The sequence below is a fragment of the Chlamydotis macqueenii genome, chromosome 2 (assembly GCF_036417535.1).
Source record: "Chlamydotis macqueenii isolate bChlMac1 chromosome 2, bChlMac1.mat, whole genome shotgun sequence".
NCBI lineage: Eukaryota > Metazoa > Chordata > Aves > Otidiformes > Otididae > Chlamydotis > Chlamydotis macqueenii.
The window spans coordinates 149,644,682-149,666,713 of record NC_141557.1 but is presented as its reverse complement, the minus strand read 5'-3'; the positions used below and the strand labels follow the sequence as shown (position 1 = coordinate 149,666,713).

The following is a 22,032-nucleotide window of genomic DNA, read 5'->3' as shown; positions in this document are numbered from 1 at the left end:
TGCTTGCACCTTCTACAGCTTGGGCGGTGGGACAGGAACTCTTGCCGGTGAAGACTGAGGCAAAAATGTCATTGAGAACCTCAGCCTTCTCCATGTCCTGGGTAACCAGGACACCAGTTCCCTTCTGGAGGGGGCCTACATTTACCCTGGACTTTCTTTTGTCCCCTACGTACCTATAAAAGCTCTTCCTGTTACATTTTATATCCCTGGCCAGATTCAGTTCTGCCAGGGCTTTGGCCTTCCTTACCTTATCCCTGGCCACTCGCGCAGCCTCTTTGTAGTCCTCCCAGGCTACCTTTCCCTACTTCCACCCTCTATAGGCTTCCTTTTTCACTTTCAGTTGGTCCAGGGGCTCCTTGCTCATCCACGCCGGCCTCCTGGCCTTTTTGCCCGACTTGTTTTTCATCGGGATGCACCTCTGCTGAGCTTGGAGGAGGTACTCCTTGAATATGGACGAACTTTCCTGGGCCCCTCTTCCCTCCAGGGCCGCCTCCCATGGCACTTGGCCCATCAGGTCCCTGAAGAGGCCGAAATCCGCCTTCCTGAAGTCTAGGGCAGAGAGCTTGCCATGTAGTTTCCTTGCTGCCCCGTGGATCTTGAACTCCACCATGTCATGGTCGCTGCAGCCAAGGCTGTCCTTTAGTTTCACATCCCCCACCAGTCCCTCCCTGTTGGTGAGCACAAGGTCGAGCATGGCACCCCTCCTTGTTGGCTCCTCTATCGCCTGCAGGAGGAAGTTGTCATCCACGCATCCCAGGAACCTCCTGGACTGCCTGTGCCCTGCCGTGTTGTCTCTCCAACAGATGTCAGGGTGGTTGAAGTCCCCCATGAGAACCAGGGCCTGTGACCGTGAGGCTGCTCCTATCTGCCTATAGAGCACTTTATCTGCTCTGTCCTCCTGGCCAGGCGGCCTGTAGCAGACCCCTACTGTGACGTCCCCTGTCCGTCCCCATCCTCTAATCTTGACCCATAAGCTCTCTGTCAGCTCCTCCTGCATCCCCAGGCGGAGCTCCACACACTCCAGCTGGTTGCTGATGTAGAGAGCGACACCCCCTCCTCGTCTCCCCTTCCTGTCCTTTCTAAAAAGCCTATACCCCTCCATGTTGATGCTCCAGTCGTATGTGTCATCCCACCACGTCTCCGTGATGCCAATGAGGTCGTAGCCCTGCTCGTGTGCAAGCATCTCCAGCTCTTCCTGTTTATTCCCCATGCTGCGTGCATTGGTATAGAGACACTTCAGCTGGGCCCCCGACAAAGCCGACTTGCTGGCTGGAGCTACAGGGGTGCTATTGGACCGCAGTTTAGGTTTATTTGCACTTATCTGTGATCCCTCCTCAGCTTCTGGACCCTCGGTGCTGGCACTGGTGCCATGCTGACAGCAGTGGGCTGAACTGTGCTCCCCCTCCCCCAGCAACACTAGTTTAAAGCCCTCCGGACGAGCCTGGCAAGTCTTTGTCCAAGCGCACTCTTCCCCCTCTTGGTTAGGTGCACGCCATCCGCCCCTAGCAGCCCGCGCTTCTCAAAGCACGCCCCATGGTCTAGATACCCAAAGCCCTGGCTGTAGCACCACTCCCTGAGCCAAGAGTTAACCTGCCAGATACGTCTGATAGGCTCACTAGTGTTTAGAAAAGGTTTCTGTAATGCTGGCTGATTATAAAATTGAATAGTAGTGCTATTAGGACTTGAGATGAGGCATTTTTAGAAATATAATTTGCAGTGGAGCATGACTTGCTAATCTCCTAAGTAGTGATTGCAAGACAATTCTTCCAGGACTAGTGGAACTAATGAAGATTTGTTTCTTACCTGGATGTGTTCTTTGTATTTTCTGTCTACTTCCTCTCCATACTCACTGTGAAATCCTCAGAGGGCAACAGTGGTACCTACTCTGGAGTTTGCCAAAGTCAGTTGGTAACTGACAATTGCAATGTATGGTGGATGATACTTTTCTTTTGAGAGCGCATTATTTTAGGTCTCTTCCACTCTATCTACTCATTGATTTCTTGATTATTTTTTTTTTTATTTTTCATACTTATACTTCTTGTCTTCTGTAGCACCCTCTTTGATTGCAAGTCTGTGCATCTCACAAACTTGAAATCCAGAGGAGTTGCTTCACTTTTCAGGAGAAGCTTTGTAGATGCTCACACAAGCCTTCTTATTAACAGAGGATGAAATTCGTTTGCAAAGCAAATTACCAGCTATTTTGTACTGTAATCCATTGCTCAAATTATGTTCCTGTACACATCCTTGCAGGGGGGTTGGACTAGATGACCTTTAAAGGTCCCTTCCAACCCAAACCATTCTATGTGATGCATGTTACTTACTGACCTTTATTACTTTCTTCACTAAGATCCATTTTGCTCTGAGCTAACTGCATAGCTCACGAGTCCCCTTTTTCACCAGTATTCTCCTCTTCCTCTATATCTGTACAGGATTTGTGGTAGACTTGCCTTACTTATTCACTGAATTGGTCCATTTTTCAATGAGCTTCTCTGTTGCTAGTGTGAATTCAAGTGTTGCTTGTACCAACTGTACATTTATAAAAATGGAATGAGAAACTGCTTTAGAAATAATTTGGCTGTCCAGTCATTGTGCCTGCTTTTTATAATGAAATCCCGTTGCTGTTACAAAGGCAGAATTTGCATTGCTGAGGCTCTGAGGTCTATCAAGCATAGTGATAATATGCAGTCTGTCTCCTGAAGAGCAGGTGTAACAGAAACTGTCTTTTATGTTTACAGCATTTGCTAAAGTCTGTGAGATAAGAGATGGCAAGTGGATATTGCCATACATAAAATAAGCAGTTTCGAGTAGTAAAACTGTCAAAAATGCACAAGTAAATTTCTTAGCTGAGTAAACTTAAGTACATCTATATCTTGGTGGGATGAAGGTCTTAAAAAAAGCAAATTTAACCCCTACAAGAAGACGATTTCTTATTCTGGGCTTAGTGTTTCTGTTCTGTAGACAACTAAGGAGTCTTTCTTCTCTCTGTACACTTAAGATTTGCATTGCCTTCAACCAAGTTACGAGTTTAGTTTGATTCCAGATGAAACTGCTAAGTTACTCTTTCTGGTTTCTTGATATAATTCTGATGCTGTGCCATCAGCTACCTCTTACAACTGAAGGTGTGTGTAAGAGATGTATGTGGAGTGTAGTAGATTGTCTCACATTTTTTATCTTTCTATGTTTGTCTCTGCCTTTAGTTTTGCACCATTTTTCATTGTTTCTGGAGAGAGCGAGTGACTTGTAGCAGTAATTGGCTTGGTACCATGGGATGACTACCCAGTTACCCAGCTAGAGATGTTCAGGGATAGTTGCATCAGGAGTGCAGTTACTTTTAAATTTTGTCTTGCTGATGATAATTCTAAACGGGTAAAAAAGACAAAAGCCCCATAATTTGCAGTTACAAACTAAAAGGAACACCCTTTCTCTGAACACTTTATCACGTTCTGCCTCTGTCCTCTTCCTACACCCGTCTCCCCTTTGCTCTGCCCTCCCTGCCCATCTTGACTTGGTTCAATGTCCAGTTCCTTGCTGCAGAGCTGTTTCTTCCCCTTCAAGATACATCCCAGCTGGAGGGCACGTCCCACTGATTCAACAAACTCTAGATTGTAAAATTCCTATGTTGTAAGAAGTTTATTGTTTTTTAAACTGATTAATCCAGTAGGTGATTAACGGTCATGATAAAAAGGGGTTAGAAAGAGAAGCAGCTTCAGGAGGGACCTGAAGGTACAGCAGTGTGTGTCTCTGTTTGCCAAGCCTTGCTGTCTGTGTTGGAGCTTTGAACTCAAACCTACGGGTACAGCTCATCAGTAGCAGCGGTTTATAAATCATCCCACAGCTCAGCGCTGGCCTGGCTTTAGGCGCAGCTTAATGCTGATTTTTTGATGCTGAGAACAGAAGCAGATAGCTAGAAACCAGTATTACTTCAGCTAAGTACTTTGGGAATTCCCCTTAGAGGAGGTTTCTGATAGATTCATGTTACTTGTACTGAAGTAGAGAAGATCCCGACTGATTTGGTGGTTTTTTTTCTCTGTGTGAATGCTGCTGATTTGGTGGCCGTTAGATAGGCAAATTCGAGAAACAGAGTGGGCAAAATCTTGAAGCTACTTCCTCAGCAGATTGCCAGCAATATTTACTAGGTGGCAACATAAGCAGCAGGTTGTATTGATGTGAAACTTGGTCTGCAATTTTAGCTGGTCCAAAGTGATGGGCTGGGGGACTGTGCTGATTTACATTAGCCGGAGATGGGACTGTATTGAGGAGTAATTCCTCTAGGCAAAAGCCAGACAGTTTCTCAAAACTAGAAACTGATTGGTGAAGCAGATGGACCATCTGTAGGATTTACAGAAACTTATTATCTGGCAGAAAGTTTTTCCACAGTAAAGTAGTAAAAATAATCCTAAATTTTATGGTATAAATTAAGGTAATCTTTATTAGCTGTTTTTAATTTTGTTTTTTAGTACTGTAGAAGTGTTACTAACTGCTCGGGTCATATAATCTTTGAAATAATTCCATGTTTTCTATGGATATTCAGAGTTACTAATAAAGTAGAAGCTTCTGGAAATACAAGAAGGGCTTTGCAGTGTGGATCCTTCTTGCTTGTTTGGTCAGCGTGAGCAGCCATCTCAATCTGGAATCAGATCTTGGTGTTCTCAATGCAAGTGTCTCCTCTCTGATCAACCCGGTTAAAGTGGGTTGTGAATGATGGCAAGCAAAAAGCCCCAGGGATGTTGTTTGACTACTCGGTATTGAAATACAGCATCTGGAAGTGTATAGAAGTCTGACTGAAAGCACTGACTGCAAAATTTGATGTGGCTGGAGATTTGATTTTCTTTTGACAAAGCACTAGGCAGAGAGGGAGGGAACAGGTCCCTGCTGTCCAAGAGCTGCTGTCCAAAGGTCTTGTAGGATCTCCTTTCCTGGAAATACCTGTTAAATCTTCATGAAAACTTGGGATGACTGAAAAGATATTTCAATCCTTTCTATAAGGTCCCTGCTATGTCCAACGTGAGTTTGTTAGTGTTCCAGCTGTATGAACTGTCTTTTTGTCTGTCTTTTTCAACAATGTGGCATTTTATGGTGGGAGTAGCAGGTGGATTGTATGGATTTACCTCTTAGCATGGAGCAGCTAAGTCTGTGACATGAATACATAAAATTGAGCTTGTGTGCTTGGCAGTATTTGACACATGGAAATTTTCTAAGGATTGTAAGAGGTTGGATTGGTATCTCCCATGCCTGCTTTTTGTCTCTGAATAGCAAAAGCTAGCATATGACTGTGATGCACACAGAGGGCACATGAGTAAGAAGATGCTATTTTTACTCGATCGCTTTTTTTAGAATAGAGCGATTGTTATTGCTTGTAACTCAAGTACTTGCCAAATATGCTTTAATGTAGCCTTAATTGATCTTCTTAAAATTTTAAGCAGCCAGCAGTATTCCCACTGAAACAAGTAGTTATGACATGTTTGACACAGTAGGCAGCAGAGCACAGAGGTAGCGATTGATCATAGATTTGATCTGCTAAGCCTTGAGCCTACAGATGGAGAGTCAAAGACTTTCCATCTGCCCATGTAAAACTTTGGATATATCAAGGCTGTGTTTTGAAGAGTGCCTTCAGGCTTTTCTCAAGTCAGGATTCACAGAGTACCCTCTAGTAAAAGGCAAGGCTTGCCCCTGGATGCCAGTAACTTACTGTGGCTCTTGGTGACTCTTGTGTACCATCAAGTGTGCCCAGACAAGCTGTCTTTTGGCTGCTGGCCATCCGGGAGGCAGGCGTGTATGGGAGGGAGGTAGCAAGGGGAGCGCAGCATTCACGTTGCCCTGCGAGCTCTGCTTTTGAACTGTATACGCGTGCTGTGAGGGATCTGCGGGGGCAGAGAGCTCGGCTCACGTGTATCAGCTTCTGCAAGGCAACAAATTCTCCTGCTCTGTATACGTGGAAAGGTCTTGGGCTTGTGTTCTAGCATGTGGAAAAAATACACTGTGTGTTGCATTAATTTTGTTCCTTCACTAGTTTTTTAGGACAGATGTGGTCATTTTTCCATTTTGGGTGCTCCACTTAGTATTTTCTCACTGAGTTTTTGACTGTCATAACTTGGCAGACCTCAGCAGTCTTTTCTTTAAAGTTCAGGAAAAGTGGATGTTTTCCTGTAGATTTAGCTCTACCAGTGAGCTAGGAGTACAGGAGCACTTAAGTACCTTTGTTTTAAATAATAGTTTGTTTTGTAAATGTAATCTGTGGATCTATATTATTGTGTCTGCCAGCACCATTCATCATGTGCTTGTTGCAGTGCAGTTGGATCTGTACAGAACATCCACCCTCCCTCCCTAAAAGAAAACAAGTTCCCTCCACAGAAAGCTTTCAATCCAAGTTAAGTGACAATTGTTGGGGAGCATGAGAGACACAGCATTAATCAATTGTTAGGTGGAGTTTTCAGCAGGGAAAGGAGAATCTAAGCGCTCTGACACTGGATGAGGAGTTGTGTTGTTGAGACATATGGATAATGCATTAATGTTGAGAATGTATTAAAGAATATTGGAAGAGCTTCTGTTTCAAAATCTTATGATACTGCTGATATTTAGTGGTATTAGGCTGATACTGTCAGATGATTTGGAGGTAGGGTTTGGTGTCTTGATGGACTTTTAAAGACTGGGAATGATGAGCTGGATTTAATTTGGTAGAGTGAAGAGATGCTGAGACAATAGGGATATTGTCAAAGCTGTGGTGTGGGAAAATGGTCTGAATGCAGAGGGTGGGGTGAGCTAGTGTTAGCTAATACCAGGGTAATGAGAAGTAAGAGCCTGGACAAGTATTTTAGCAAGAGACTACTTTATAGGTAGAATCTTTTCCAAACAAATGCCATTAAGTCCTGAAAGATATTTAAGAAGAGTCAGCTAAGGGGGTCGGAGCACTTGGGTTGTGGTAAAGTTGGTAATTTGTAATTCTTTTGTAAGAGCTACTTAGACTCAGTTCTACAACTTGTTAATCCTGGGTGCTGTCAGCCCCTTTAGTTTTGCATAGTCAGTCCTGAGTTTAGAACTGGTCTTATCTGGCTAAAATTATAATGTGCAGATTTAAGAATATGTTATTATTGACCAAACATTGACCTCTTTCACTGCTTTTAACAAATCTTGAAATACAAGCCATGCAATTTTGGCTTGTATTGACACTTAAAAGGAGACAAGAGCTCCACCTCTGTGTGCCACAGAGATGGATATATGTATTTCTGTGTGGTAACAGGAAATAACAGACCCATGCAAGCAACTATTCATTTCTTCTTATTCTCTGTGTAGCTGAGAGTTGGAGGCAGCACTAAAGGAAAACAATACAGCTGGCTACCTGAGGATGGCTCAGAATAAAGAGAGATTAGCTTTGCCAAGTGACTGAGATACTTACTCTCACCTCTGCTTTTCTCCTCCTTCCCTTCAGTCTGCCTTCTCCCCATGCTGAGGTTCTTGTTCTAGGTGTGTCTTCCTTAAGGAACAGATTCAGTCCAGGTGTATGGTAAGCCAAGACTGTGACGTGGGGGTAAAGGAGAGAGATTAACTCTTGCTTCTACCCCTAGGAAATAAAAAAAAAAAAGTTGTCTCCCTCCCCACTTCCAATATCAGTAACTTTTGAATAGTCTTTCTTGAGGAAGCCTTGTTTCTTTTAACCAGTCACCTCTTTTTAGTAAAAAAGTAACGGGCCTGTATGTAATCACTAGCAGCGTCTCCAATTTTTTTTCCTCTTTTGTATCCTGAAGGAGCCCAATATAAAGCATTGCTGAAACAGCACTAACATTCATTACTCTTGAAGAAATTATGGGCCAAGAGTCAAGCAGCATCTTGCCATGCGATTTATTTATTTTTTAAGCCATCCAGGTGATGCTTATGCTACCATGTTATTAGAAATCTGGCTTATATGCTCCCTGTAATGAATGGTAAATCAGTGCTGTAACACAGAAGGTTTTCTTGTCCATCCCCTACCACCCTCCTCCCTAATCTGTATTGTTTGGGGGCACTGGGAAGGCAGGAGTTGCAATCCACAGGAAGCTTGCTGCTGGCAGTGTTAAGTCCCACTGTGCTTTGTGATTTCTCTCTAGTGAGCACTGTAAGAGGGCTGACAGCAGCCAAAACCTGCCTATTTCTGGATGCTGCTGAGGTGTGTTAGTGTTTCAGAGGTGTATGCAGGAGCTAGGCAAGATCCTTGCAGAAGACAGTTGGAGAGATTTTTATGGACCACATTTCATGCCAAGTATCTTTCCCTTCTAATTTCCAGCCCTTGTGGAGTAGAGAGTACTTTTACAAGTTGGTTAGGTTATCTCCCATTTTTTTTGTACAGGAGGGAATTATTTTGGCTACTAACAGAACAGTTTCCATCCTCACTGGGCTGTGAAAAAGTCTGTCTTGATATCCATTTTTTCAGTGGTCTGGAGCATAAGTAGTAATTAGTAATTACTTGTTTCTTTCAGGTAGGTAAATATGATCTAGATGAGATAAATAATGCTAGGTGGATATGATCTAGGAGACAGAGAGAATTTTTTAGTGTCTTAAGACACACTGATGTAAATATAACCCACAAAATCATATCTCTTTGAAACCTCCCAGGGGAGCTTAAAAGCCCCAAAGACTCCAACAGTTTGGCAGGTTCTGTATACCCCTCCATAATGGCCCTACTCACAGTGAGATTGAAATACAGTTCCCTTCCCATTTTTTAGTTTTGTTTACTAGTTTTCTGTGGACCAGTTACATATTATTTTATTCTTCTGTACAAAATGGCTGTAGTTTCTAATAAAACACGTTGCAGTTCTTTACTGCTTTCCATCACTCATTGTTAATTAATTATCCTTCATAATGTTCCTTTGACTTGAAGGAGATATTTCCATCCCTAGCTTGCAGATGTAGGTATTGAAGTGCTTGGATAGATCACTTATCTTTTACAAATATTTGGATGTTTTTAAAAATCCCAAGGAGAAAAACCCAACTTTTTGGCCTTTGCTTTAATTCTTCACCAAGGACTTGCTGTAATTTAGGCTCAAAGTTTTCAGTTAAGACTCTGGGATTTCAGTGAACGTATTTTCAAAAGGTGCTGTAGTTGAAGGACCCTCTGCCTTCTCCAGCTGCTTGAGCCTGTTTCCTCTGAGAAGGCTTTCAAGGGCCAATCCGTAGCTGGTAGAAACTGGCAGTTCTCATTCCTTCCCCACCCTTTGCTTCTAAGCCAAACAAGAGCAAAAGGGCAGCTTTTATTTTGGCTTTACATTGTGTTTTGGGTTTCTGTTCAGGTCTGTCAAACATTGCACCACAGTATCTGAGAAAAGTTCTTTTGCATACAGGGGAAGTTGGGACCATTAATTACGAGTGGGGCTAAAAGCGCAGTTACCCAGAAACACGAATGCAAAAATCAGATACTGGCATGAAGGGGAAGTTGCCTCAGGATCCACCCATTTTAAAGTTGCTACAAATGGAAAGAAGGTTGTTAATGCTGCTTTCTATGTGAGTGCTGGAAGAACTGTGAAATTTTGGACAGAAAACTGTTAAACTACTGCCATAGTTCTAAATGTGCATTTCTGTGCTATGGTTTGCATTTGTTTTATTTTTTCCTCCGGCTGCTTTCCTTATTCTGCTTTCATTAGTTCACACTTCATTATATGCTCCTAGTACATCCCTCTTGCTTATTAGCATGGTGTAGGTGGTAATTTGCAGTGGTTCAAAGTGCTAAAGGAGAGATAATCAGCTGGGTAAGTCATTACTCTGTGCAGAGACTGACTTGCTGTGCACGGCTTACTTATTTCACATTGTTTAGGACCTAGAATGTTGTAGTAATTGAAAAAGTAATAGAAAAACTTTAACTTGCTTGCCTAGAAAAGAAAAAAAGGTACAGCTGAATGATGAATACATGGGATATGTTGTCCTACCCTAGTAAAAGATGTAAGCTGAGGGTCTTGGATGCTGTAGTGAATCCAGTAGAACACAGTTCAACACAGGAGCCTGCACTAAATAGCCTTATCCAGTGCTGCATTGCCTCTCATTTTGTTTTTCAAATATAATCCTGCATCCATGTCAAGGTACAGACAGTTCTTTTGCTGTGCTCTGACATAACTCTGGTTACCATGTGGCACTTCATAGTACTTTGTGATAAATGTTTGTCACACTGAGTTCTTCTTTCCTAAGCAGTGTTTTCTTTGTCATATTTTTTTCCCAGCTATCCATTGCAATCTGAATCCAAATGGTATTGATCACCCTGTCCCCACAGAAGGTATTAATCTGCAACTTGAAGGTGAAGGAGTTGAATCGCCCTCTGTTAAGAACACTAGTCCTCCAAAAGGGCCTGAATCAAAAGAGACACCCAAGAGACAACAAGTGGAGCCAGAAATATCTAAGGTAGGTAGCGCTGGGTTCTTATTTATTTTGGTGAGTCTTAAAGAATCTAGGCTTCTTGAAGTCCTGGCTACTGCTTAAAAAGCATTTATTATCCTGTTGAAGACATACAGAGGTGTGAAAGTAACAGTTTGAGGCAGTGGGTGTCACAGAAGCAAGGTATTGCTTCGGAATTTTAGCCCACACACATCTTGGACATTGCACTATTTTATTTTTCTCTAGATGAAGATAATTAAAATAATGGAATCTCTCTCTTTCAGGCACTATGGAGACTCTTTTCCAAATGACTTGGGTAACGAGAATGGGAATAGATATGTCTTTCTTGAGTGTTTGCTTGTTTATTGTTTTGGTTTTTGGGTTTTTTTTCTGGGGCAAGTAAAGGAAGACAAAGGTCCTGTGGATATATGAATATGTGGATTTTTATATGGGTGACTGTGTTTGAGGAACTGTTAACTAATTTTAGGTAAAATACCAGGTCAGTTCTTCCATGTCTGTTATGTCAGTGAATAAACATACTTCAGAGGTGAATGCCTAAAGACAAATGAAATGTTTGTTCTCATTCATAAGCTGCTGCTTCTTGTTTGCGTGCAGCAGACATGACTACCAAGTGCAGGTGAATGTGTGTGCTCCGGATGCTTTGGGTATAGGACAGTATTTTGTCATATTACATTTACTTTTCATTCTAGTTAAAAACAGGAGAATGTTTTAAAAAAATGGGGGAGATTCTTTAAAAACCTTATCAGTTTTTTGATCTTTAAAGGCCTAAAACCAGGGTTTGGGGAGTGATTTCTGCAGAGCGGAAAAAATTGAGTTTTTACTGAATTTGACACTTTGGGAGTTAACAGAGCAAATAAAATCAGTGACTTTTTTTTTTAATGTCAAAAAAGGCAATAACAATTAATTCAATGACAGAAGAAATAAGAGTATTTCCTCCTGTCATCAGTACAGTAAATCTAACAATACGTATATAGTTGTGATGTATTTTACTTTCAGAATAAAATAGCATTAAACATTTTGAGCAGTAGCCTTGACAATAAAGGTTTAGTATGAATTCTCCATTCTGATTTTTATCTAAAATATCTAGTTTTAGATAAGTACAATTTAAACTCCTTTCATTCTGTCTTAAGTCATTGAACTAGATCCAGTACAGGTTGGCATTGATCAAAATCACTGCTACTTGCCGTCTAGCACGTTCCTGATTTGTCTTGAGCCTTTAGAGAACCGGTTTGTGCTTATTGTTTTGAGTCATCCATTTGGTAACAAGACCACCAAATTTTGTATAGGCTTTGAGACAAAGCTCAGCTAATAATGCTGTTACCCAGCTTTTTGCAGACAAAGGCAAGCTAACCCTGCCCATGTTTCAACATTACCAGATGCAAACCTGCCCTGTATTGGAAGCTAAGGAGGTATGTTAAGCTCAGAGGAGATCTTACAAGTTTGGTCATGAAGAAGATAAATGATGCAATGTGGCTTCCAGTCGAGAATGGACTCGTGTAGTTGACATGGAACACAGGCAGATCAAACTTGTCTTTGCTTGCAAAAGACTCCTCCCAGTGGAAAAGTGGAACGAAGCATATTGGTGGTTTAATGAAATGGAGCATGTTTCCACTGTCTGGTTTGATGAATAGAGAAAGCTGGGGAAGAGAGAAAACATAGTGCTCTCTAAGTAGTGAAATCAGGTATTGGTTTCCTACATCTGATTGCAGTAGCTTTATTTAGAAAGCTGAGCATGTTTCATATTTAAAAACAAACAAACCACCAAACAAAACTAAACACTTGCTTGATGGAATAAGCTTGGCATAATAGTATCAAGCTAATGACATAGACTGTTTTTTTTAATGTATTGTTGCATTGTTAGTAACTTTGGGGTTTTTTTTGTGTGGTATTAACTTAGTGATGTTTTTCATCTGGATTCATATGTTACAGCCTGAGGTTGCCTGCCTTTTCTGGCTTGCTCTGCCTTAAATTTAAAAATTGTGTTCCTTTATGCTCTAAAATGTGAATATAGTGTTGGGTTTGTAACTTGTGTGGCTTTAGGACTTGAGTTAAGCTGTCATTATGAAACTTTATCCATGCAATCATATGTGTATAATGGAAAGATGAGCGGGAATAGAGGAAAGTTTTGTAAATAAAACACTGTGGGCAGATGCATTTGTTTTATATTTCCTCATTGCTCAGTTGTTTTCAAAAAGATTTCTTTGCAATCTTGTGTTTTTAAATAATAGTAACACATACGTCATATCCACAGTAGTGAGACTAAATTGCACACAGCAATGCAATGGCTGGAATGCAATTTAAGATACCTTATAGACCATCTTCTCTGCTTTCAGCTTTCTAATTTGTCTTCATTGGGACCAGCACTTTAAACTGCTGGCTGCTTTAAGGTTTTGCTGTCCAAAGAAACAAACAAAATCTCCTTTCTAATGAAGTGTGCCCTTCATTTTCTGTCCTCAGCTATGGACTGGCAGAACAGTAGTAACTCATGGGCTACAGATAGATTTAAAGTTCCTTTTTATGCAGCTACTGTAACGTAAATAGGGGAGTACAAGTATTTGTTTCTATATTTGGGATGCAGACAGCAGAAGGTGTAGGGTGAGTAAAGGATCACTCATTTGGAAGTTCCTGATGAGTATGAAATCTAATTTTTATAGCTTGACTGAGGTAGAATTTTAACGGAAGACGGAACAATGATCTTGGTCTCCCTCAGCTGGTTCCCTAAGGAACCAACTTGTTACTAATATGGGTGTTGTGGTTTAACTCCAGGCAGCACCGAAGCACCACACAGCTGCTCACTCACTCCCCTCTGGTGGGATGGGGGAGAGAATCAGAAGGGTAGAAGTGAGAAAACTCGTGGGTTGAGATAAGGACAGTATAATAGGTAAAGCAAAAGCCATGCACGCAAGCAAAGCAAAACAAGGAATTCATTCACTGCTTCCCATGGGCAGGCAGGTGTTCAGCCATCTCCAGGAAAGCAGGGCTCTGTTATGCATAGCAGTTACTTGGGAAGACAAACGCCATCACTGTAAAGTCCCCTCCTTCCTTCTTCTTCCCCCAGCTTTACAAGCTGAGCACAATGTCGTATGGTGTGGAATATCCCTTTGGTCAGTTGGCATCAGCTGTCCCAGTTGTGTCCCCTCCCAGCTTCTTGTGCACCCTTAGCCTACTCGCTGGTGGGGTGGTGTGAGAAGCAGAAAAGGTCTTGACTCTGTGTAAGCACTGCTCAGCGATAATTAAAACATCCCTATATTACCAACACTGTTTCCAGCACAAATCCAAAACATAGCCCCATACAAGTTACTATGAAGAAAATTAACTCTATCCCAGTCAAAACCAGCAGTGAGCAAGTCCAGAAAAGGCAAAGTTTATTAATATCTTAAACTGATGTGCATAATCCAGTAAGACTCTGATAATGTACAGGATATAATAAAAATTAAGGAAATTATATGAAGTATAAAAATATTTCAATTTTTTTTGTTTTATGTGTTTATTTTAAAGTGTGTATTTATGTATATAAATATACACACTTCCTTGGTCAGTAACTGATTTTTCAGTATTCATAGTACATACAAAAATTCAGGCAGTTGAGTTAACACTTTTACAGAGCAGAAAACATCATTGGAGAAAGCAAAGATGGTTTTTAGTATACGTTTGTAATATATATTATTTCTTTAACTAACACCTTCTACATTTAACCTCTGTTATGTGTATTTTCTGGAATTCTTATCTTTATTTCATTAAAATGTTACTTATCGCTCTTCTGTCTGGTCTGTTTGGTTTTAATATCACTGTTCTCTCAAGATAAACCAAATGAGTCTGGGGTGTGGGGACACAGTGAATTTGGGGACATTTGTGGTTATGCAGTAGAGTTCTTTTCCTAACCTTTTTGAAGTCCTGTACTTCTCTGAGTATAGGCTTTAACAGAAGGCAACTTTCCTAACAAAATTCAGAAAATCGTCTCTTATAGAAGTATTCACTTTAGCAAGGCTTCCCACGTGTTGCACTCAAAGCCCCGTTCATTGTAAGTGTGAGACCCAAATCTGGTCTGTCACTTATTAGTAGATTGTTATTTATCCAGGGAGTTTTGATTCCCAAGTAAGGTGTGTGTATCTTGTGACACACTTTGTCTCATTATGTGGTAGCAGCGGTAGTAAATAATTAAGTGTTTTTAATGGCAACCACTACCGTTAGACTTTTTATCTTCTGTTAGCGATGGCAGATTTTTTTATCTGATTCGAAGACAAATTAACAGTCCTTTAAAATGTTCATGAAAACTGTGAAAAGAAACTGGTAAAAGAAGTGAGAAGCTTTTTTATCTTGCCTTCTGTTGATGAGTTGTACATAGGCACAAGTAGACTATACTTTTTGTTGCAGTGTAGCTCATTAATTCCTTTGCTTGCTTTTGCTTTCTTTAAAAAAATACTTTTTTTTCAAAATGACATCAAACAACACTGAAGGGCTGACTCAACTCAGTAATAAGAGGATGAGAATTTATCTCTGCTTACTGGGCCCAGTTCAGGATGGATGGAGGTGGAAGCAGCTCCTCCGGCTTCCTGGGGAGTTCTGCTCTGCTCGGGAAGTATTTGGGGTGTGTGTGTCAAGCGTGTGATGAAATGTCCAAGCACGAAAGAGTGAGGCTTCTGAGTCATAAGGGTGTTACAGAATTCTTCTTAGAAATATAAAAGTGTTTTGTCATTACTTAAAAAAAAAAAAAAATCCTGGTACTGTTCTCTAATAAAAGAATAGAAAAAGTAGTTTTCTAGAAGAATTCTCCGGATTTTTTAATCAGTGGCTTCTGCTTCACAGTGTTTATCCTTTTTGGTCAAGCTTATAAAAGGCATTGGATGAGAAAGACAGTATTTGCCAAGTAGTGGTGCTGGTGATGAGTACGATGGAACATACACATTCATCAGCACAGCTGCTGTGCTAAGACCATTTTATTCTTTGGCTGCTTTTTTTTTTTTTTTTTTTTGGCAAACACCAATGGGCATTGAAGTGAGGTGATGAGGTTTTACTATTTTCCTTTATCTTCCAACTATTCCCATCTTGTAAAGCTTCTGGTGGCCACAGAATATGTGAATGAGAACCTAGATTGGACTGGCTGAAGTTAACAAACGTTTTGCCTGTTGCAGTGAAGGTTCAGCATAACCCCAGCTGGGCTATGCCACTCCTCCAGGCTTTGCTTTAAAATGGTGCGGCAGCATGGGAGGGTGTTTGAATTGCAGACCTCTACATGTATCTGGTAGCGGTGCAGCCCCTGGATGGTGAAATGTTACTTTGCTAACAGAATGTTTGCTTTTCTTAGTTGATTTCTGTGGAGAGGTAGCTAACAGATCACCAATGTCCACATCAGATCACCACAATGAAAGCCAATAGATACAGTGTGTGAGTAATTTTTATTTTTTTTAATTGTTTTCTTTCTCTCCCTACTCTTCAACTGCAATAGTGCCAAAACACCACTTATTCCGTTGGATCTTTTTTATGACTAGCAAAAATACGTATAGAATCTGAGTGTATAGTATGTCTGAAGTGGATTTAAAAATATTTGGTAAATACTAATATCAGCGGAAATAATTACACCCCAGGGCAAGGGGCCTTTCTAATGTCTCATTCTGTGACTATTAGAAACAGAATAATAATGTGCTCAATTCTATCTTAATTTTCAATAGACTTTTTCTCTCATGTGCTGTATAGTTAGATGTATGCATGTTGTCTTGCTTTCAGGAGTCTAAATTGGGGATTTAAATGTTTCATGTGTTATGTATTTCTGCCTCTCTCAGCCTGTCATTCGTGATTGTGAGCTCTGGTTGAAGTCTGAAGTTTCAGAACCATGCAGTGAACAAACCTATCTTGAGTGGTGAAACAGGAGTGCTGGGTGACCCTGTACATTTCAAGCAGCTGAGGCTGATGTTTTGTTTATCACTCTGAGATTTTACTGGTGTGAATGAAGTGCTGGGGTAGCCCTACCTGTAGTACCAATATAGCTGCTTGGTTCAGAATTTACTGTCACAAACCAGGAAAACAAGAAACATCTCTCTCTGTTGGGGTCCTGTGAGACAGTTTGTTATAGGAGGACAAATGCCTGATTCAGAACCCACATGTATTCTTGCTGTAGCATGTTTTTCCCCATTGCTATATCGTCCATTCTCGTTATAAATAGTGTAATATGAAGGCCCACATTTTTGCAGTGAGGTTTCTACATTCAGCATAAAAGATCTGACTTCTCCTGTTCATCCTGTTCACTCTGACTGCGTGTCTGGGGATTCTGGAATATCATCTGCCCTGACAGCAGCCGCATGTAAGTGGCTTGAGTTGGTATGCTGTGCCCTGCCCAGGACAGTGAGGGGAAAAGAAGGGCATCTGCAAAGGACCATTATTCATTTCTTTCTCCTTCACCCCCCATCACAAGGCGAGATTATTTTCCTATTGCTTCTCTTCTTTTTTTTCCCCGCAGGAAGTCAAAATAATTAGCTCAGTCTAATACTTAGCTCTTTAGATGGGTATAAGTAGAACAGGTGAAGTTTACTCACAGAGACTGCTATTGATTGACCTTCCAAACTATTTAAATGGATCCTTTATGACATTCATCTGTACAAGCATGCTCTATCTATGACTTCAGTCTATAAGGTGATACTAGGAAGAGAAATTTCTCTTTGTCAGGCTTTTTACAGGTGGACTTTCACCAAAAAATCAATGATGAAGACACTTTCATTGGTTCCATACACACAGTGCGTGCACGTGAAGGACGGCAAGGTGTCGGCTCGCGGGAAATGGTGCCGTCTGTGACCCTGTGGTGTGCTAGGGGCTGCACAAATGCACAGCAACAGCAAAGCAGTGGCTGCTGCTGCAGGGAGCGAATGGAGTCCTCGTGTAGGGCAGACAAGAGCAGATGGTTACAGAGAGGCAGCTGAGGGAGCATAAGGAGGGAAATGGAGTCTGGTCTGACTCCTGTTGTCCTGTGAAAGCTATCAGTGTGAAATTTGTGTTCTTTCCCATTACACTAGTGTGAAAAGGAGCAGCAATTGCAGTACATATTAGCAAACATAAGCAGTAAAAAGCTGTGGTAGTACTCTAGAAATAAGTGGTATGTCTAGTACTATAGATACATGTAGACATAAACACATTATTTAGAAGAACAACCTCTCTTCGGGGGAAGAAGAAGTATAGATAAAAAGATGGAGTGGCTTTTATGGGAGAAAGCAATTCCATACAGTGTATGAATGCATAATGTACTTATAGTGCCAGTTCTGCCGCTTACCTTGTCATGAAGCTGTTCCACAAAGCCATCCAAACCCTCTGCTTTCACTTTGAAGCTACTTTAAGGGCTTCATAGAGATTGCTTCAAAAATAAAGCAGTATTTTAATGACATAGCTGCCTTGATGGCGAAGGAAAAGTATAGAATTGCCCGATAAAGAAAATGATAGCATTGTGATTAGAGGAATTACAGAATGTATTATTGTACCAATTTAGTGTTTAAAATGGAAAAGCAGTTTAATACTCCACTGCTGGCACTGCAGGTTCTGCCAATAGTGCATCTCATCTGAGTTACAACAATAATTTCATTAATCTGCCACATGTGCTCGCTGGACTCTTGTGACAAAACTGATTAGCAGTTGCTGTAGTCCACCCTTTTCTCTACAAGTGAGAAATTTTTTCTTTTCCATTTTGAAAAACGACAGAACTGCTGAGCACCAGGAGTGAAATGGGTCACAATCACGGGGGGGATGTGGGGCTGTAATAGTCTTGATAATGTCTGAAGGGCGTTTCTTGTGTTATCAACCTGTCAAGCTTTCCCTCGCTGCAGAGGTGTGCCGAGGAGGGAAGGGATTTCATTAGGAGGGTCTGGAAAAGGGTGGCCTGGGGCAGAGTGGAATCTGTCTTCCCCTCGGTTACTGTGGGTGGAATTGAGCTTGCTGATGAGGGCAACTTAAATTAAGTGTCTGTATGTAAGCTAGGTCTCTACACTCCTGTAACCTTTGGTGGAATCTAGTCAGCATGATGAGAGGGATCAGACTCCATCTGAAGTGACCACTGCTAAGTTGAGTCTGTCTACGCTTTGGGGACTGCATTGACACTTGAGTTTAGTTATTCAGATCGCAAACTCGGTTCTGTCCTCTGCCTTAGCCTCTAGCTAACCAGCCTCTGCGTTAGATGTTGAAATGGTTATTAATGTCTGATGGAGGTGAAACCTTGTGTTAGGAGACTGTATTTCACAAGCTGCATTTACCTCAAAAATCATTGTTTGAACACTTGCGATAGACTAGTCCCATGTATATGGCTCTGTTCAAGGTGATCTTCTGGCAAGCAAATACTGCTTAATCTGAAAAAAAGGTCTGTCTTTTGGATGGAAAGGAAATAATTGGAGAGTGTGTGTTTCACTTTTCCCCTTTCTTTTAATTGGTCTTGAAATTTAGAAGCCTGTCACTGTTCCTTAGAAGTAAAGTTCTTGCTCTGTGGCTCAGTTTTTCCAACTGTAGAAGAATGATGATATAGGACCAGTTAAAACTGTTGTTCAATACGAAATAGAGATTTGGAATAAATTTGCTACCAAAATTTTATCTTTTGCATGTGTATGTATGTAAAATTGATTGTCCAAAAGCTCTGCGATGGAAACTGGAAATTATTGGCTTGGTCAGGCTGCCTGAGAACTACAAATGCATCAGCGTGTTTGTTGCCTGTTCCTATTCTTATCCATGGGACAGAATCTCCAGGTGTTTTCCGTGGGGTAGTGGTGAAGGCCTCCACTGGTGCTTTGTCTGTGTAATGCCTCTGATTTTGACTGGAAGTATTTGGTGGATGAGGACTGCCATTACTGGAGCGTGCATGGTGTTTGGCTCTGAGGGATATCTTGTCTCATTTGGGCCTCTAGGCACTGCAGAAATGCCAACAGTAATGACCTCTGAAATTAAGGAGGCTTTTCACTATGCTTTCATTTCACACTTTGCAAATACTGTTCTTTTTAGCTATTTCTGAATGTGGACTTCAGTCAGGAGTGTTTCTTTTTTATCTCTATTCCACAGTCAGCTACAGATTACTGTACAGCTGATGTGCCACCGCAGGGAGCAGGGACACAACTCCCAAATGTTAAAGCAGACATTTTCTGTGATGCTGTGTATTATCAGTGGGGCAAGAAGAAGGTAAGGAGAGTGTTGTTTTTGATGAGAGACAGTTCTCCCCTTTTTTTTTTTTTTTTTTTTTTAACCAGCTGCTCTGTAAGTAGCATGGGCTTTCCTTGGCTGTGATGTCAGTAAGTGTAACCTGCACATAGTGATTCAGCCTGGGGATGGCTTTAAAGCTGGAAGTGTCGGTTAGTGTGCAGCTGAGGCCTTTGCCACTTGGAGAAGACAAACACTGTTGGTGAGCAAGAGTGGGATCAAACATCACAAGTAATTTCTCTTTAGGGAACATGAATACAAGTCCTTCAACAATCCATGGCTTAAGAAGAGAAAAGAGATTAGTTTTTGTTTTTAAGCTAGTTATTTACTTTAGCTTTTAAACTGTCTCCTGCTCTGTTCATGCAAACTTGGGATGTTTTCTTATTCTCAAAGTATACCAGCTGTCATCTTTGAGACCCTACAGACTGACACATGGTCATCTTCTGCCCACCAGTTTAATCTTCACCTGCCAAACTGATCTTGTTACCCCTAGAGCCTGTATCTTTTCCCTTCATCCATCCACCCATGGAGAGCGGAGAGTTCACTAGGCTGAAAAAGTTAGCTATGACCAGTTAAGACTGGAGTAGTAGTATTCACCCATGCTTCTCAAACTGTTGCCTGAAATGGAAGATGTTGATCCATAGGCAGTGCTACCAGAGCCTGCCTATGCCTGATTCAAACTGAACAACCATCAGAATCTGCACTGGGCTTCCCACCAGTCTGACTGAGAGTTTGCAGAAGCTCAGTGTGGGCTTCAGGAGGCAGCTGTGCCCATCTTATGCCCCACAGTAGCTAACAGATGTGATCCTTCTTGCAACCTCAAGAGCTGCAACAGTAGAAGAAGCCAGAGTGTGCAGCCTGGGCTGTTGGGGAGCGGGAGCAAGGCCACTGTTTGGGGTTGTAAGAAGCTGTTAAACTGGTTGTTTCTTACAACATAAACATTGCATTTCCTGCCTTCCTAGAGGTTGCCATGCAATGGCTAGCAGTCATTAACACTGTCTGGAGCAACAGTTCTTCCATCTCTTTTACCTCCTAGTTCCTCACCCAGCGATCATAGTTATTGCTGGTAGAGACTGTTCTTAAAAGATGTACTTGGTAGAATGAATATTTCTAATTTTACCAATGTCTAGGAATTAATATTGTGATGATGCATCAAGCTGCACTTCTAGGGTTAAATGTGTCCTTGACATGCATATCTAAAAATAGATAATCTTCAGCTCTGAACAAGGAAGGGTTACTGCACATCTTGAAGCCTTTTTTTCTATCCTTAACGTAGAGAATCTCATAAGGGGGTATTATGTTCTGCCTATTTTCCTTTTTTCTCTAATGTCTTTAAGTGCATCCATCAACTACTGATGACTTTGCTGACCTAGACCCTCTACATTTTTTGCCTTTTTTTTCCTTGCTTTAAACAAAAGCCTGACAATAAGTCTGTATCTAATGATTTTAGAAATGCTATTAATTCATCTTTCATTCAAGGCTGATTGCTTTCAATCTTAGCAGTACACTTCAGATTGCGAAGGATTTTGTGAATGTCATTTTGTTTTGAAAAGGTAGATGTGACTGAACTTCAGCATACCTATGCTGATGTACAGTCTTTTATCTAAATAAAGCTTGTGTATAGGTTTGAAGATGTATTTTTAAATAATCAATATCCTTGCTGATTAACTAGAAAAACTTTTTTTCTGGAGATAAACACTTATTATAATTATATGTTCTCCTTCAGATGTAAGACTTTCTCAAACTTTTATTTTGGTGACTCAGAATTTTTGCTTTTTTTTCAGGTTTGTTGTAAAGAACAAATAGCTTAATTGTCAACATTTCAGCATTAGATAGTGATTTGTGAAGTTGATGAGAAAAACTGACATTGTTATTCCATGTGCTAAGCGTTTCTGAAACCTTTATTGTTGACTGTAGAAGAAGAATCTGAAAATGAAGTGCTTGTTAAGGTTCATGCTTATTAAACTGTCACTACTGTTTTCTTCTTCTGTAGAGAAGGCTACTTCATGACTTGCAAAACTATAGCTGATTGTCCACAGTAACTGGTAGCAGATTATTTCAGAAAATATTTTTTTTGCCTGAAAAATTATCAACTTTTTTTTTTATCTTAACTGTTGTTTCATGTTCCCTTAGTTTGTGTTGAAATAATTTAGTATTGGAAGACTTTTACTTTCAAACGGTATTTTTGAAGTAAGCGTTCAGCATGTTGATTAAACTCTCAAATTCATACGAAATTCAAATAGTTGTATATGTCCATTAGAACATATTGCCCCTTCTGCCTTTTGCTGGGAGAAAAACAGTGCAAGATATTACCTTTCTTTTTTTTTTTCCTGTTTACTTTTTCTCCTCTACACTGGTTTCAAGGTTCCAAAGGACGCAAAAGTGCTGATAAAAGCCAAAAAGAAGAATAATTGGAAAGGAAGTTGTCTTAACTTTTTATTCCAGAAAGAATACTGTAGAACGTAGTCAGGTTACATGAATAGGCCTGACATTTGAAGGAAAAAAAAACCACCCGAGAGTGCA

At 40.9% G+C, this 22,032-nt stretch overlaps 1 protein-coding gene across 6 annotated transcripts in view; it reads left to right on the top strand.

The window, feature by feature from the left end:
* Positions 1 to 22,032, top strand: part of SAMD12 (sterile alpha motif domain containing 12) — a 178,359-nt gene that overhangs the window by 11,589 nt on the left and 144,738 nt on the right. For all 6 annotated transcript variants that reach the window (XR_015257734.1, XR_015257733.1, XM_086741200.1 and 3 more), the window contains exon 2: positions 10,181 to 10,359. Coding sequence is in view for 4 of the 6 variants with exons in the window: in XM_086741200.1 (XP_086597326.1) it covers positions 10,181 to 10,359 (179 nt within the window). In the remaining 2 variants the exon portion in view is untranslated. The remainder of the gene's footprint in view (positions 1 to 10,180; positions 10,360 to 22,032) is intronic.